Source organism: Aspergillus chevalieri, chromosome 1 (genome assembly GCF_016861735.1).
Source record: "Aspergillus chevalieri M1 DNA, chromosome 1, nearly complete sequence".
In the NCBI taxonomy this organism is placed as follows: Eukaryota; Fungi; Ascomycota; class Eurotiomycetes; order Eurotiales; family Aspergillaceae; genus Aspergillus; species Aspergillus chevalieri.
Window position 1 is genome coordinate 2,543,531 of NC_057362.1, and position 15,772 is coordinate 2,559,302.

Genomic DNA, 15,772 nt, shown 5'->3' on the forward strand with positions numbered 1-15,772 from the left:
AGATCTTCATGGCTGTACAATCAGCATTATATCGGCATTCGGACCAATTCCCAGTAGTGCGATGAAGTTGTTTGTCCTTATACTGCACATACTGCACACATTTTAGAGCGCCGATATAGAATATGGCTGATAAGTGTCGACTCGGAGAAACAGTACCGGGATACCGAGAATAATATAATAGGCTTTTTTTGAATTTCCGATAATCTTCGATAGTGGATTCCTTGTTTTTTCTGTGGATCAAATTTTCCAACTTCCTGATACGGCAATGGGTGGAAATGATACTTGTTGGAAAAATTCGGTGAAGATGGAAAATTCTTCAATGTGTCAGGAGGCAAAGAAAAGGGCAAGTTTTTTCTGTTTCTAGCTGCTCAACATTATATGTGTAGAGTTATTTGTCGGAGAGCTCGAGGGCCACCAAGACCGGCGATTGACATGTCACCTCGACTTCAACCACCATCCCTAGTCCCCATTAGCCAAAGTACGCGACAACAATGGCTCTTCCTTGCTTTGAGACTGGCAATCATGAAGTTCTTTCAGGGTCTGCGGCTCCACTTTATGATATTCTCTACGTTCTATTTCCTTGAAATCATCCATTCATGGTGACGCAATTGTGGATATCATGGCTTTGGAAGTAGCATTTCAAGGTCTTCCATCGGCGCCACCAGACCTCAATGGACTCACGAAGACATACATAAAGCAGTTCGCGCTTTTGCGTCTGCGTCTGCTTTTGATTTTTTTTTTTTTACCTGTTCGTTGTCGTTTTCCGTTGTTGCTTGTGCTAGCGTTGTCTAACCATTTCGATGGCCTCAACCTTAGAACAAACCACGCTCTCCCGCGGAAGCGGACCAAGAAGCCCGGAAGACCCTTCCACCGGTCCTAGAAGTGGCAAGCCATCTACCGACAATGAGCATAGCCTCAACAACCAATCCCAAGGCCACAATGCCACTGGCAACGGCAACAATGTGAACCGTGATTCCGGCCACGACACTCTAGGATCAGAGACTCCCGCTGTAACAGGGGAAGATCACGAGAAGGACGATGCAACGGGTACAAATCCCGACTTCTCGCTTGCGGGCCCGTACAATAATGCGCAGGGCGTCTATGTCTCGCCGGAGTACTTACAGAATGACCCGAACTATGATAAATTGCATGATGAGCCGCTGTGGAGTTTGGCGCAGTCGTTTCCCAGGGTTGTTAGGCCGGGAATGAGGATTAGGGGGGATAAGGGGGGGCAGGTTGTTGCGACGCAGACTGTATGTCCCATTCTATCAATATCACTGGGAATGGTACGGAAGAGACTAATGTTGAACAGGGAACACCGGAAGAAGCACAGGAAACCGCTGCATCGCCCGAGAAACATGATGCGGAATTTGGGAAAGAGGGCAAGGGAGAAGACCCAGCGCATAAAGTCTCGAAACCGCAACACGGTGACTTTTTCAATACCTGGGGTCGCATCCGCAACATATTTCGCGAGTTCTTGGGTGAATTACTTGGAGTAAGTCCAACTACAAGAATCACTACAACAACACACTAACCTAATAACAACGTAGGCAACTATCGCCCTTCTAATCGGCCTTTGCGCCTCTCTCTCCCGCGTAACCTCCCAAGAACAAGCCGGCACCTTCGAATCCCAATCCTGGGCCTGGGGCTTCGGCTTCATGGTCGGCATCTACGTCGCCGGTGGTATTTCCGGAGGTCACCTCAATCCAGCAATCAGCGTCGCGCTCTCCGTCTTCCGAGGATTTCCCGTCCGCTTGTGTGTTCAATATGTATTCGCGCAGATTCTCGCTGCGCTAGCTTCGGGCGGCATCGAGTACGGTATCTACTATAATTCCATCTTGCACATCGCGAGCGTGAACCAGCAAACGCCCGCGCATATCATGGATAGTGTGTTTTACACCATGCCGAAGCAGTGGGTGCACCCTGCGGCGGCTTTTTTCAATGAGTTTGTGGGGACGGGGATCCTCGTTTGCACGATTCTCGCGCTGGGTGATCATACCAATGCGCCGCCGGGAGCGGGTATGCAGGCGTTTTTGGTCGGGTTGCTGATTATGATTCTGTGTGTTGCGTTGGGGTATAATACCGGAGGGTACGTCTTTCCCTTCCGCCAACCCTTCTCCGATTTGAACGTGATATACTAACAGGCAAAGATGCTTTAATCCAGCCCGAGACTTCGGCCCGCGCCTCTTCGCGCTGATGGCCGGCTACGGGGGGAGACTGTTCACGCAGCAGCACGCGTGGTGGGTCTGGGGTTCCTGGGTCGCTGATATCGCGGGTGCGCTCTTTGGCGCGTTCATATACGATCTGTTCATTTTCACGGGTGGTGAAAGCCCCGTGAATTACCCGCCCATACGGCGGAGGCGCGCTTTTACTGTTAAGAAGACGAAGCTGAAAAGCAAGCTGCTGGGGCGGAAGAGGCATGAGACTGCGGATATTGAAGCTGCGCTTGGGGAAGATGAGCATCGCTGATTTTGGCTTTGTCGTGATGATGATGATGCTGATATTCATTCATTTCATTCCATTTTATTGAAAACAATGGATATCCAGATACACGCGGGTCCATCCAAAATTGAAATGGACGGTCAACAGATTTCCTACCCTAGGTCCAACCAAACACACTCAGTGATGTGTCGTTTTAATCCTCCCACTCTTCGTCCAACTGATCGATCAATCGATTCTCAGCGTCCACATCATTCCGGTCTCCGCGATTGATGAAACTGCCGCGACGAGTATCGGCTGCGCCGCCGTTCATCCGGTCATAGCCACTGGAAGATCGTTTGAGGCGGAAGATATTGCCTAAGGATGAGAAGAGAATGATGGCCATGTCCTGTGATTTTAGAGAAAAGTGTCGTTAGCTTAATTCTTAATTCAAGAGATGGCGTTTCGGTTCCATAATCAAACAGTGACAGTAACTGTTATATTAAAGAATAAAGAAAGTAAATAGGAGGGGTGGGGGGACAGTCTAATGTCCAGACGTGGTTATTGACGGCCTATACAGACATAGTCGCTATGCAAAGTACAACAGTTTCTGGTTGCAGTTTCCAAGAAAGTCACGAAACACCCATGATCAACACAGGTCTAGCTTCCTTTTATATATCCAGCTTAGACCAGCCAAGACAAGATATCCAATGTCTAATCCACCCTCGAAACCGGTAACTTTGCATTGCCATACTCCTGAAAAGAGCCTCGACCGCGACGTCTGGACGAGAACGATTTCCGAAATGGTATCAACACCAGGATACTTACTTTGATGAAGTCCACCATTCCGGCCCAGAGACTGTAATTGGGGCACTGTCTCCAGCCGCGCTGGTGCATGACGGTTCGTTGGTAGGCACAGCCTCCAAGCAGATATGCTGCGACCGCGATGAGGGCACTATACATGTCAGCTTTCTAAAAGCGAGGGGAATGTGTGTAATGTTCACTCACATAACGCCAAACACACCCGCAGGTCCTAGACCCTGGCCATCCGGACCTGGGGCCATGCCTCCACATGCAACTGAGCTCCGGACTTCGAAGAAGTATGTGCACTCGTCCATTGTTCCGACGTATGATATGGCCGTTTGAGAGGCGTGGGCATCGCGATCGCAGAGGAAGGACATGATGGTGGACTTGGTTCGGGTATCATCGTCTGAGGAGTCGCTGGAGCAGGGCGAACCATTGGTGTAATTAAGGACGAGCTTGCGGCCGCGAAAGAAGGGATCGGATGCTTGTTGTCTGCAATTGTTCATCAGTGTCTCTATTCTTAATTGTAGTTAAACAATGGATACACACCCAATGGAATAAACCTCCCCATCCAACTCATAATAAGCACTAACATTCTTCCACCGCGCCTTCTCAACCCTCACCACATCCTCGAGCTCCTCAATCACCGGCGCACAGATATTTATGGTGAAATTGGACGGATAGTCATGACCTCGCGCATGCCAGCTCTCCTCCGGCCCTCCCTTGTATGTCTTCTCCCCATCTTTCGACTCGGGCGGGGTTAACGAGATCGCGCTCAGATCGTAGTACAAGCCGGTGGTTGGAGAGCGTGCAACGCAGGGGGCGAGGGATTCTGAGGAGTCCGAGGCTGCAGTGACTGGGATATAAGATGCTGCTAAGAGAAGGGCGCTCTGGATGAGCGAGCTGGTTGATAGCTTCATGGCGATCCGGATCACCGCGACACGACAGAGACAATCGATCTGTCAATCAGTAAGTACTCAAGAGATGAATGAGAAGCAATATAGATGAGATTATTAATCCCTGTGTCCGAAATGGAAGAATCAGACGAGACAGAGAGTGTGAGAGTTGAAAGAATGCCCAAAGACGTACGATTGCGGAGAAGCTTCAGCCGGAGCCCGCGAGATTTAAATCATCGGTCGTCACTCCCAGCTTCCTCTCCCTCTCTCTCACAGCACCACAGTTCTACCCGGAGAGCATATTCTACCGTCTCCCGGTAATTCATTTCAAAATGCCATCCAAGGAATCCAAATCCGGAATTCCCATTCAGCCCGTTCCTGAGAAGCGCGGCTATGAATTCGGTGGACCGTACGTGTCCTTGATCGAGAGCTTGAGGTATATAAGCTAACATTGAGATCCTGATAGATTTGGAGCTTTTGGAATTATCTTCGGTCTTCCCGTTCTGATCTACGGCTTCACGTTCTTCTGTAACGATGTCTCCGGTTGTCCTGCACCGTCGCTGCTTCACCCGCCCTCCCTGACCGTCGATGCGTTGAAACAAGAAATTGGCTGGCCGGAAGGAGGAATCGCCGCTTTTTATGATACACGGGTCACTCTAGGAGTGCTCAGCTATTATTTGCTGAGCCTTCTCTTGTACGTGTTCCTGCCCGGACATGAGGTGGAGGGCACGGAGTTGGCTTGCGGAGGAAGACACAAGTATAAGTTCAATGGTATGGCCTCTTTGAATTACGGTTGGTTTATCTCTAACGCGATACAGCATTCCTCTCCGCCGTTTTGATTCTCTCGGGCTGTGGTGTTGGCACATACCTATACGGTGCGGAGTTCGTGGTCTGGACTTTCCTGTGGGACAACTACCTGCAGGTCATTACGGCCAATCTGTTGATCTGTACTGTGATCGCGGTCTTTGTCTATGTCATGAGTTTCACCGTCCCCTCACCAGGCGAGAAGAACGCCGAACTCCGACAATTGGCCCCCGGCGGACACACCGGCAACGTCCTGTACGACTTCTTCATCGGACGCGAACTGAACCCTCGTGTGCGGTTGCCTATCCCGTTCGTCAGCGAAAGCTCGCGGACTATCGATATCAAGGTCTGGAATGAGATGAGACCCGGTCTGCTGGGATGGATTATCCTGAACCTCTCCAACATCGCTCGTCAGTACCGGGAATACGGTTACATCACAGACTCGATCGTCCTCGTCACCGTCTTCCAGGCATTCTACGTCTTGGATGGTCTCTACATGGAACCTGCACTTTTGACCACCATGGACGTCATCATGGACGGCTTCGGCTTCATGCTTTCCTTCGGTGACCTTGTCTGGGTGCCCTTTATCTACAACTTCCAAACCCGCTACCTCGCCATGTTCCCCTTCGAACTTGGCCTTCAAGGTCTCGCAATGGTCCTCGGCGTCACCGCAATTGGCTACTCGATCTTCCGCGGCGCCAACAACCAAAAGAACCGTTTCCGCACCAACCCCAACGACCCCCGTTGCAAGAACCTCAAGTACATCGAGACCAAGAGCGGCTCCAAGCTCATGATTTCCGGCTGGTGGGGTCTTGCGCGCCACATTAACTACCTGGGTGACTGGACTATGTCATGGGCTTACTGCCTGCCCACTGGTGTTGCGGGTTTCGTCATGGTGCAGAGTGTGAATCCGGCTACTGGTGTTGTGCAGAAGCAGGCAGTGCAGACCCCTGAGGCTCGTGGGTGGGGTATGGTTTTTACTTACTTTTACATGCTTTACTTTGGCATCTTGCTTGTTCACCGTGAAATGCGTGATGAGGAAAAGTGCAAGAAGAAGTATGGAGCTGACTGGGATCGGTACACGTCGTTGGTTCGCAGCCGGATCATCCCGGGTATTTACTAGTCGTGGTGGTGGTGCATTAATATTGAAATATTGGATAGGGTCTTCGGTTCTTGTCTACTGATCTACAGTTCGGCTGTCTGCCCAGGAGACAAAAAATTATTGTGCTATTAATACTTGGTTTAATCTTCGTCGTTAATATTAATTTGTAATCTTTGTATCTTAATGCGAACGCTTCTGCTTCTTGGGATCAATCAAGACATCTAATCCCCATTCCTCGTCTCCCGAATTCGGCACCCATCCTTTCAACACCTTCCTGGCGTCTTGAATAACGTGTCCTCGTACCTTCGCCAAGCCCTCCATTTCTTCCGATACACTCTTGAGCTCATCATAAGTAGACGCCTTAAGCACAGTCTCCCACTTATTGCCTTCCAGACCGCGACTCTGCTCGATAACATCCTTAACCAACTGCCACAACCTCGCTCTCGACAACGCACTCGCCCCCCTTGCCAACGGCGCCGACGCCCGATTCCCCTGCTTCACACCATTAATCAACGTCTCATACAGCCCCGTATTCGACCCGCACAATTTCGGTAGCGATTTGGGGTTATGATCCGGTAAGGTGGAAGCGTGCGATGGTGCGATTGTCCAGATAGCTGATACATTTCCTGGTTTTGTTTTTGGTTTACTTGGCTTATCGTCTGACGGACATGGGGATGGTTTCCGAAATGGGTAGAGTGTGTCTATTTGGCCACTGGGAATTGAGAGAATCTTGAAAGGATGGAAACGGTATCCATGTCTCTGGTCGCCATCATCCTGGTCGATAGTATTGGTCTCCGGCCACGCCCGTCCATTAAGCGCCTTCATCCTTCCATCGCCCCCAAACGCCCTCTCGCATGCAACCCGACTAATCTCTTCCTCGGGGCAAATCACACCAGCGAGGTAGACATTTGCCGTCGGCGCAACAAGCAAACTTGTCTCACAGGACAGTAACGAGGATACCTGCCTCAGCGCCAATTTATCAGAACACGATTTGCTGCGTGTAGACTCTGCGTCCATGCGCGCGGGCTTGCGGCGGACAACGCCTAGGAGTTGGAAGTGGGCGCGACCGATGAGTGATGCCTCCTTGGTGGTATCGTCTTTGTCTGCATTGGTTGATGCTGGTGTAGTTGCTGGTGCTGGTGCCGGTGGTGGAAGTTCCCACGGCGTGGGATCCTCCTGTGCCGCCATGCAGAGTTCCATGCTTGCGTCGCCGCAGGGGGCGCAGGTGCAGTACATGTAGATTTTGATGTCGGGGTGGAGTTCTAGGGGTGGCCAATCGCCATTTTCACTATCGCTGTGTTGGCGATTACGGACGTATGGCGATGGCTGTTGAGCCAACACACCGCGGGATTCGTTTAGAAGCCAGTAGTTGAATGCGCGGATAGCTAGTATCTCCGCGTGGCAGTCATGGAGGACTAAGCCTCTGCATTGAGGGATTTGAGATGCGGATAGGCATTTTGCGCCGGTTCTGGGAGTGTGTTAATATATTTTCATGGCACTGGGAGGATGGGTTTGGACGTACGTGACGGCCACACAGAGTAATCTTTCTGATAGCGTGTTTTCTCCTATTCAGTCTCTTGATCAGTTAGGTCCTGTGAGTCGAATTGATATGCAAAGTATGGTTACCTTTTACGATGACTATTCCGGTCATCGGGATCCATTCTCGCGATCCATCCGGGTGGATAGTTGGTTTGCTGCGCGCGGGGAGAGCATCGAAATGCTCATGGACTAGCTTTGCTATTCGAGATGGTAATGTCTCTGAATCCATATTACTTGAATGTATAGATGTGGAAGAGGCTGCGATCGTTAAAGATTTCTTATGTAAATCACGTGATATCCAACTTTGTTCCAGAACCACATCCTTATCGCAAACCAACCAACACCACCGAACGAATACTTTAACAACCAAACCTATCTATTCCTATAACAAACCAATAAAAAACGATAAAATGGCCGACAAACTCCGTACGATGCAAAACCTGGAGGCCATGCAGGCCCGCTACGTCGGCACCGGCCACGCCGACACCACCAAGTACGACTGGACCTCAAACATCGTCCGCGACAGCTACGCGTCGTATATCGGGCACCCGCCGCTGCTGTCATATATGGCTGTGGGTATGGGTGAGTCGAAGGAGAAGGTGCGCGCACAGATGATTGAAAAGATGGTTAGGGGGGCTGGGAATCCGCCTGAGGTAGGTTTCTGTCTTTGGGATGGGATGGGTGGAATTGGGGCTAATGGGGTTTTATAGACGCAGGAATAAGTCGGATTAGTGTGTGATGCTTCGTTTGGCTCGAGTTTGACATCGCGTGTTACGGTGATATCCTGAGTACTCGTTTGCGACAACGCTGGTCATCTATGGCCCGGTTGCGAATCATAATCGCCATATCTCCTGAATAGCCGTACGACGAGAGCCTACGCGGGTGGAGGAATATCTGGTTTTTAGCATGTATATTCTTCAGCAGTATCCCCCGCGTCATCGTCGCGCCTGGGGATGTACGGGACTGGGGGAAGGGATGCTATAATGTATGGGAGTGTGGTGACTATGTCCAGATAACTGTCTGTTACTGTACCAGTGGATATCTCTCGATCGTAACGTAATAAATATTCGTTTAAAAGAAGCATCATCAGATGGGTTTTTCTCAGCTTCCTACTTTTGCGGCCTGCACTCTCATCTTCTCATTCATCTCAATAGCATCCATACAACCCCCGAATGTCGTTATCTTACACCTGGACCAAACTGTCACATGTCTAACGTAGAGCCAAGTTGTTTTGAACGCTCAGATCTGCGCATTTTACACGAGATCGTGAAGATAAGTTATATGCCGCTTTAATTAAAACCAGCCGACATCGATTGGTCTACGACTTACCATTTTCCAATTTTCACAAGATAAAGATCTTTTAATGACAGCTGCCACTCATTCTCTTCGTCTTCTTAGACACACAAGGAGAAGAAGAAGATATTAAGACGATATGGCACCTACTACGGTTGTTCCAATTTGCGCTCTTGAATCGTGATCCATGCCGTCACTCGAAGAACAGTAACCTTCAGAGCATCAGAACCGTCGCATTAGCTAATTGTAGGCTTCATTCCCATCTCGGATACCATACCTTTACCAGATCCTACGACATGCAAGTACATTAGTAGCATACACAAAAGATCGGTGGCTTGATTTGAGCCCAGAAATGGAAACTTACTACGATATTGAAGCGGTTCTCTTCGCATATTGATGAGACTAACACAACAGGGGCTCGTGGCCCTAATCATACTGCATGAATACGGGCAATGGCAACGAGGCTGCGAACAGCCAGTTCCGCCCGGGCGGTCAGGCTTCCCATGATGGTGATGGCAGCGAGCTGCCTGGCCCAGGTTCTCGCAGCGAGGAATCCGAGGATCTGGGACCAGAAACCCGGGCCAAACAGGGAAACTACGAGAAGCGGTGGTTGTTCTGGGCGCCCATCCAAGTAAGCACAAGAGGGTGGCATCATTGAGGCTTTACGGTATGTACTGGCATCTTGGAATAAATGATAAACGGCAACTTATTTCTCATTATTTATAGGACTCGCTTCTTTGGCAGCCGTGAGCATGACAGGGAGGCTATCAAGATCTCCCACAACGCTATTCATGCCGGCTACAAAACGCGGTAAGTTCCTCTGAAAAATAATGATACTGAGCCCTAATTCTTTGTTTTAGCGCATGCCAAAGGTCCCCATCCAAGACACTGAAGGCGGCCCAGAGAAACTTCCTTGCGGTTGCCACTATGAGGCCCATCTATCCTCTTTTCCTCTTCTCTGTTGTCGGGAATCTTAGCCAATAGATATTCTTAGCTCACGATGCTCGAAATGTGGCTGGTTGTCAAAGGGTTGTTTGATGACGCGGGGAAGAAGTAAGGCCCAATGGTATGATGCCATACATCTTGCTATATAATCTAGGCCTTAGTGTCTAATTTACTGTTTTTTAGGAATCTCATATGACACGTTGCATTGGGAATCACAGATTGTGCTTTAAGAAATCTTTTGAAATCATCTTCGGAGGATTCTCAAATGAGAAAGTATGCTTCTCCCCTCATATATTCTCTGCCATTTGTCTCTTTCTATCTGTTTTCATACTGCAAGACTGACTTTTCTAATGGATGTTAAGCATTGACAATCTCCGCGCTTATGGGGCTCGGCGTTCTGCTGAAGCAGACTATGGCCGGCGATCCTCTGAGTGGGTTTTCCTAAAAATAAAATAAATAGAAAATGCCAACTTTCTTAACATTTGTCTAATTTTTAACCAGAGAAACATGAGATCATCCATAATGACTGAGTTCTAATATACAAAATGAATAGCAACTACGTCAGAGGCCATGTATGGTGTAGCAGCCGGAGAGAATTGGCATATAGCTACGAAGTATCCAAGTCGTAGTGTCGTACTGCAACGGAATTATCATGCGTAGGGCTTCTAAAATTGCGGACAGTGTCCAGGGCATTTTATTATCAAACAAAGCTGTACAATATCAATCCAAATACATGATATCGTACGCAATCATACATCCAAATATACACCTAATCTCTCAGCCTCTGAGAATTCAACCCGCCTGACCCTCAACCTGCCCACCTTGTCCCCCCAACCTCTGATTCTCCCCCTGCAAACTCGCCACCAAATCCACATACTGCTGCCTCTCATTCCTAAGCTTCTCAACCTCCTTCTTCAACTCATCAACTTCTTTCTTCATTCCATCCATCTCCATCCGCGACCTACTCTTCTCCTCCCTCTCAGCCTGTTTTTTCTGCCGTGCTTCGACCTTCGAAGCCTCCTTGAGCTGGTCCTGCTCGATCTTGCCGAGTTGTTTGAGGAGTTTGGATTCTTGGGCGAAGAGGCCCGAGGCTGCTTTGTGGATTTGCGCGGCGGAACGGTGGGATGCTGTTGATACTGTGCGGTTGTGTTTGGGGCGTTCTTGTTTTTCTCTGGGCCGGGGGAGGTCTTCGGAGGAAGGGGGTTGGTGGTTGCTTGTGGCTGTGCTCTTGGAGTCGGAGTCGGGGGCCGGTGTGCTGTCGGGTCGGGATTGGAGTTGTGTTTCGGGGACGGAAGGTTCTTCTGGAGCCTTTTTGCTCTTGCGCTTTTCTTGCTTTTCTCTCTTTTCCCTCTCCTTTTCTTCTTTCTTCTCCCTTTCTCTCTCTTGCTTCTCCTGCTTCTCCTTTTCTTTCCTCTCTTTCTTCTCCCTCTTTTCCTTTTCTTTATCTGTTTCTTTTTCTTTTTCGTCGCCAGAAGCACCAGCGCTGGCACTAGCGTCCAACTTTAAGGCTTCAATCTCCGTCCGTACAGCCTCCAACTTCGCCTGAATATCGCGTTTTTTTTGCGCAAGTTTAGCAAGATGTTTCTCGTGCGAATTCAGCTTCCCGGCTTTCTTATCCATCTGCATCAGATCAACGGGTGCGATGTTGGAATGGCTGATGTCTGAGCCCTCTTTCTGAGATTCCGTCTCCCCACGAGCCTTCGAGCTACTCCTCTGTTTCAAGCTAGACCGCGTGCTTGCCGTAGACAACGCATCGTCGAACTCTTCGGAACCACTCGAATCAGAGCTGAGTGAGGATCTGCGCTGGTAGGGTACGTAGTCGAGAATTGCTTGTGGTGCGTAGCGTTCTAGTCCTGCATTAAGCAAGTAGGCAAAGTTGGCGATGAGGCCGTTTCGCTGTTCTTGTTCGTGGATCTCGTCTTCTTCATTTTCGTCTTCGTCTTCGTCGTTGAGATCTTTGTTCATGCCTGACGGCTTGGCGCTGCTGCTGCGCAGGCTGGATGGTTTACCACCATCCTCCTCGTCATCCCGACTAGCCCAGTCTATAAACTTGACTGTATCGCCCCAGATGCTCTTTGGTGTTCCTTTTTCGATCACCCAGCGGGGGATGCTTCCCCCGGGGTCACTTCTGGTAACCATGATCCATTCAACGGGGTATGGGTTCGCTTCGTCCTTTTCAACAATGCCATCAGCATCATGCTCACCCTTATCATCATGCTTTCCCTCCGAAGCAGTATCCGTCTTCCCCCTCTTTCTCCCCTTCTTATCCTTTTTGCCGTCCTTCGACGACTCTGAAATACCCTCATGCTGGACAAGGTTCGGATCACTCGCAGTCATACCCTTCCTATCCTCCGCCGCCACAGGCGGAATCTCCCTAATAAACTCCAACGAATCATACTGCCCCCGAATATACCCATCCTGCGGCGGCAACTCCGGATGCGAGCACGGCTTCGAAATCGACAACCAACTCCGACATCGTCTCGTCCCTCCATCGCCATTCTCAGGCGTCTCAACACCCTCCTCCCAAGAAACATTTACCTGCACGAAATCCCTCGCTGTCGTGGGCTTCGGGAAATGTGCACAGATATCATACACCCTAATACCCCCAATCACCTTCCCCTCTTCCCCTTGATCCGTCACATCAACACTCTCAACCTTCTTCGCAGCCCCTAACCCCCTGACAACCTTATCTGGCGCAAGCCCATTCTCCAACCTGCCCTCATTCAACCGTAGCGTTTCCTCCAGCTCAGACGATAACTTGCCCCTCCACCGCTCAAACGGCATTCCGTCATGCACACTCCTCCTCCCGAACCACGTCGCTTTTCCATCGCCTGCATGCAGCTTATATAGCGGTATTTCGTGTGGGTTGTCCCGCGAATTCCCCGGCTTAAGCGGTTTCCCCCATTGCCTCTGCAGCGACAACATCTCCGGGTCCGAGGTGCCGAGGCGTGTGGATGACGGCGTTACGGTGTATGTATGTCCGTGTTTGAGTTCTTTCTCTTTCTTGTGGCGGTGCTCGTCATCGTCGTGTGAGGAGGGGGGAGGTTCAGGAACGGAAGCGATGATGGTACGGGCTTGTTGGGCGAGGGTGGAGAGGTAGGCGCGGAGGTCGGGTTGGGATTTGGGGATTTCGTCCCATGTTGTTGGGCCGAGGGCGTGGAGGGCTTCGTGGAGGGACATTGGTATGTTTCCCTTCTAGGTTCTGGTTCTGGTATTGTTCTTGTGTTGTCTCGTGGTTCTGGGGTGTTGGTTGTTGGATGTTGGTGGCCCGTGGATTATCTCGGGTGATCTTCGAAAGTGGATGCCTGGAGAGATCTGTCTTGTAAGAATAGGAATATGTACTAATGTAATACATTTCTGCGGAAATTTCGACACTTGCCCTTTCCGTTTTCGGTCCGACTTCTCGCCGCTTTTGGCTCCCTGAGCCGCCCGGAGCGTACCCGGAGCAAGGTGAGGCGTGCCCGGAGCGCTCAGGGAACCGCGCCGGAGTGATCCTGGAGTGATCCCGGAGCAACTCGGGATTGCTCAGGCTAGGATCACTGCACCCTGGCAAGGGAGCCAAATAAAACGTGCAAAGCCAAGCCTGCGTTCTTACCTCACAAGACCGACCGCTTTGATTTAGTGATGCCATAGAATAGCAAAATGTCTATGTTTTACAACTGTGACCCACTTTACAAGTAATGATTACTGCCTATCACTGCCCTGTGAAGTTAAACCAGTGCAAATTGTACTATTCAGCCTCATGAAACATTATAGCCTTGTGCCATGTATGATATATGTACATATTGCTGAATAACCACACCATAATAAAGAGTGATGACAGTGTATTCGAGGGCTCATTGCTCCACAAGAGGCATTTAGGACTTCTCTGAGTCACAAAATGAGCCATGCATATATGCATGCATAATTTGTTCATGGGATAAGAGGAGCGGTAGTGACTACAGAAGTTAAACCTAATGCATGTATCCAGGAGAGTTGTACAATAATGAAAATATGGGGATTGGCGAATAGCCATAAAGAAAAAGACAAAAGTCTACACCAAGGTCTTCAAGAGGTCTGAATTCTTTCCAAGTCGTGGCTGACCTCTCATTTTCTGATCCTCCCCGCCTCCCGCCTATCCTCATAGGTAAGGAGATATATAATGCTATGTCCTAGATGGAAAGGGCACTATCATAGTTTTCCATTTATCAAATTCTATTTAAAGTGTCAGACAGCTGATGATGTTAGTTGTTTTTGATCTCTATGTCTTTGGCATAGGGTTACAACCTGACAATTCTCGACACGCAGTAGTATCACGGGCTTAGAATAGTGGATAATAATGAATCAATATTCCTATCTAGGCTATTACAACCATCGACGAGAATATCGAATCCGGAGAAGAAAAGAGAAGAGGAAATCTATTTAGGTAATGAAGGGGTTTTATAGTGCTTTCTTTTTTGCGCGGACAGAGCGTTTGTTTATATCAGCCACGAAGGCAGCGCTGAAGTATTGAGTCGTCATAATGAGCCTTATAATGAAATCACTGATCTTTAGTCTTGAACTCTTGATGCATACGTAAAATATGATACTGAATAAAATAAGAAATGCTAGGAGGCCTACGTTCGTAGAATTCATCATCAGTCTATATAGAAGGAATGATAGGAATAATGGAGAAGAACGACTGGCTGGATAAACAGACATACTGCTGTGGAGTGGAAAGGGGAGTCCATCACTTGACTGTAGTACCAGCTAAAGAGGATTCAGGTCAGTTTGAGGTTTCTTAAGGAGATGTTTGTCTATGAAAACCATAGTAGATGTCAAGAGCATGGGCGCTCGTGCTCCATGACAGCAGAAGCAATGCCCTAAAACTGAAGCCATGTTTAGAGTGTCACCGGACGACCTGGAAACCCGCCCCGAACCCGCCCCAAAATCCCGCTGGGCCGGGGCAACGATGGCCATAGCCTGCCTCAGCCCACCCTGAGTGACGCTCTAGCCATGTTCGCATTAGCTTAGAGGAGCTGGCAGGTATCCAGAAAATACCAAGCAGTACAAATACTGTACTTCTGTGCACATGTCGTGTAAGGATCTGAAATAGACCTGTTTTATTACGTACATAGATACAGACCAGCCACAGTATGGCAGTGCGTTATATTACATTAGTATTAACAATACAGGTAATGCACAGTAAATTACTGTAGTAACATGAATAGAACATACTTGATACAGCAGCAAATCCGAGAAGTTGAACCCAATTACAGCGAGAAAAGCGAGGAAGTTGAACAGTTGAACATATGTATTACTGTCAACCTTTTAGTATTCCTGTCCAATCAGCTAGCCAGAAATAGAAACAAAGAAAAGAACCCCTGAAATTTCTAACATTTTTCTGAATACTAAAAATCAATATGATAAGATCACTTGAAGATTTACAAATTCTGCGGCCTTCTGCTTAAGACAGAAAAAGGCAACTGTTCAGAATGTATACCCTCTGTAATCGGCTCCACTCCCCTGTGTTAGAAAAGCTATTTCCAAATCTCATGGACATCTCTTTTTATTAGGGATGTTCTTTTGATAGCCTATGCTCCTATTCGAAAAGAGTAACTAGGAGGTACGTTGAAAAAATATGACAAATTTTTAAAACGAATGTCTTGCCTGGGGGATAATTTATTGGGCAATTCATGAGTGTAATCCTATAGCATTGTATGCCTCATTTTCTGTTTATCCAACTATCTAATAGGCCAGACTGCATTGAAATCTTCTCTAGATGTTCAACACTCATTTTGCTCACGTCCTGTTGAACAGCATGGTTTATCCTTTCCAGTTTTGGATATACCCCACCTAATGTACTGGAGACCCTCAAAAAGATTGTTGATTGGTTGACAGCTTTCCAAAATAACTCATCCCGAATTATGACCAACATTTGATCATTTTTGAAGTCTGAACATTTGCTGTTGAACCACTTCTAAGAACGTGCGCTACATAGAATCCATGATTT

General features: G+C 48.7%; 7 protein-coding genes across 7 annotated transcripts; 4 read left to right on the forward strand and 3 right to left on the reverse strand.

Annotated features, from left to right (window-relative positions):
* Nucleotides 1-800: 800 nt before the first annotated feature.
* ACHE_10915S (putative aquaglyceroporin) lies at nucleotides 801-2,469 on the forward strand (the record flags this gene model as incomplete). The annotated part of the gene is made up of 4 exons (XM_043284575.1): nucleotides 801-1,253; nucleotides 1,313-1,495; nucleotides 1,551-2,089; nucleotides 2,151-2,469. 4 exons carry the CDS (start codon nucleotides 801-803, stop codon nucleotides 2,467-2,469), a joined length of 1,494 nt encoding a protein of 497 aa, XP_043132035.1.
* A 166-nt stretch (nucleotides 2,470-2,635) lies between these two features.
* Nucleotides 2,636-4,142, reverse strand: MRL1 (putative vacuolar sorting receptor (Mrl1); the record flags this gene model as incomplete). Its single annotated transcript, XM_043284586.1, has 4 exons — nucleotides 2,636-2,827; nucleotides 3,247-3,373; nucleotides 3,427-3,714; nucleotides 3,772-4,142. The coding sequence occupies 4 exons, from the start codon at nucleotides 4,140-4,142 to the stop codon at nucleotides 2,636-2,638; spliced, it is 978 nt and encodes a 325-aa protein (XP_043132036.1).
* Nucleotides 4,143-4,450: 308 nt separating this feature from the next.
* erg24B (c-14 sterol reductase) lies at nucleotides 4,451-6,045 on the forward strand (the record flags this gene model as incomplete). The annotated part of the gene is made up of 3 exons (XM_043284597.1): nucleotides 4,451-4,527; nucleotides 4,585-4,889; nucleotides 4,937-6,045. 3 exons carry the CDS (start codon nucleotides 4,451-4,453, stop codon nucleotides 6,043-6,045), a joined length of 1,491 nt encoding a protein of 496 aa, XP_043132037.1.
* Nucleotides 6,046-6,204: 159 nt separating this feature from the next.
* Nucleotides 6,205-7,792, reverse strand: ACHE_10918A (tRNA-specific adenosine deaminase; the record flags this gene model as incomplete). Its single annotated transcript, XM_043284608.1, has 3 exons — nucleotides 6,205-7,492; nucleotides 7,547-7,589; nucleotides 7,651-7,792. The coding sequence occupies 3 exons, from the start codon at nucleotides 7,790-7,792 to the stop codon at nucleotides 6,205-6,207; spliced, it is 1,473 nt and encodes a 490-aa protein (XP_043132038.1).
* Nucleotides 7,793-7,973: 181 nt separating this feature from the next.
* Nucleotides 7,974-8,285, forward strand: ACHE_10919S (splicing factor 3B subunit 5 family protein; the record flags this gene model as incomplete). The annotated part of the gene is made up of 2 exons (XM_043284619.1): nucleotides 7,974-8,216; nucleotides 8,274-8,285. 2 exons carry the CDS (start codon nucleotides 7,974-7,976, stop codon nucleotides 8,283-8,285), a joined length of 255 nt encoding a protein of 84 aa, XP_043132039.1.
* A 1,010-nt stretch (nucleotides 8,286-9,295) lies between these two features.
* Nucleotides 9,296-9,670, forward strand: ACHE_10920S (uncharacterized protein; the record flags this gene model as incomplete). The annotated part of the gene is made up of 2 exons (XM_043284631.1): nucleotides 9,296-9,501; nucleotides 9,583-9,670. The coding sequence occupies 2 exons, from the start codon at nucleotides 9,296-9,298 to the stop codon at nucleotides 9,668-9,670; spliced, it is 294 nt and encodes a 97-aa protein (XP_043132040.1).
* A 923-nt stretch (nucleotides 9,671-10,593) lies between these two features.
* Nucleotides 10,594-12,981, reverse strand: ACHE_10921A (uncharacterized protein; the record flags this gene model as incomplete). Its single annotated transcript, XM_043284642.1, has 1 exon — nucleotides 10,594-12,981. The coding sequence occupies one exon, from the start codon at nucleotides 12,979-12,981 to the stop codon at nucleotides 10,594-10,596; it is 2,388 nt and encodes a 795-aa protein (XP_043132041.1).
* Nucleotides 12,982-15,772: the final 2,791 nt, after the last annotated feature.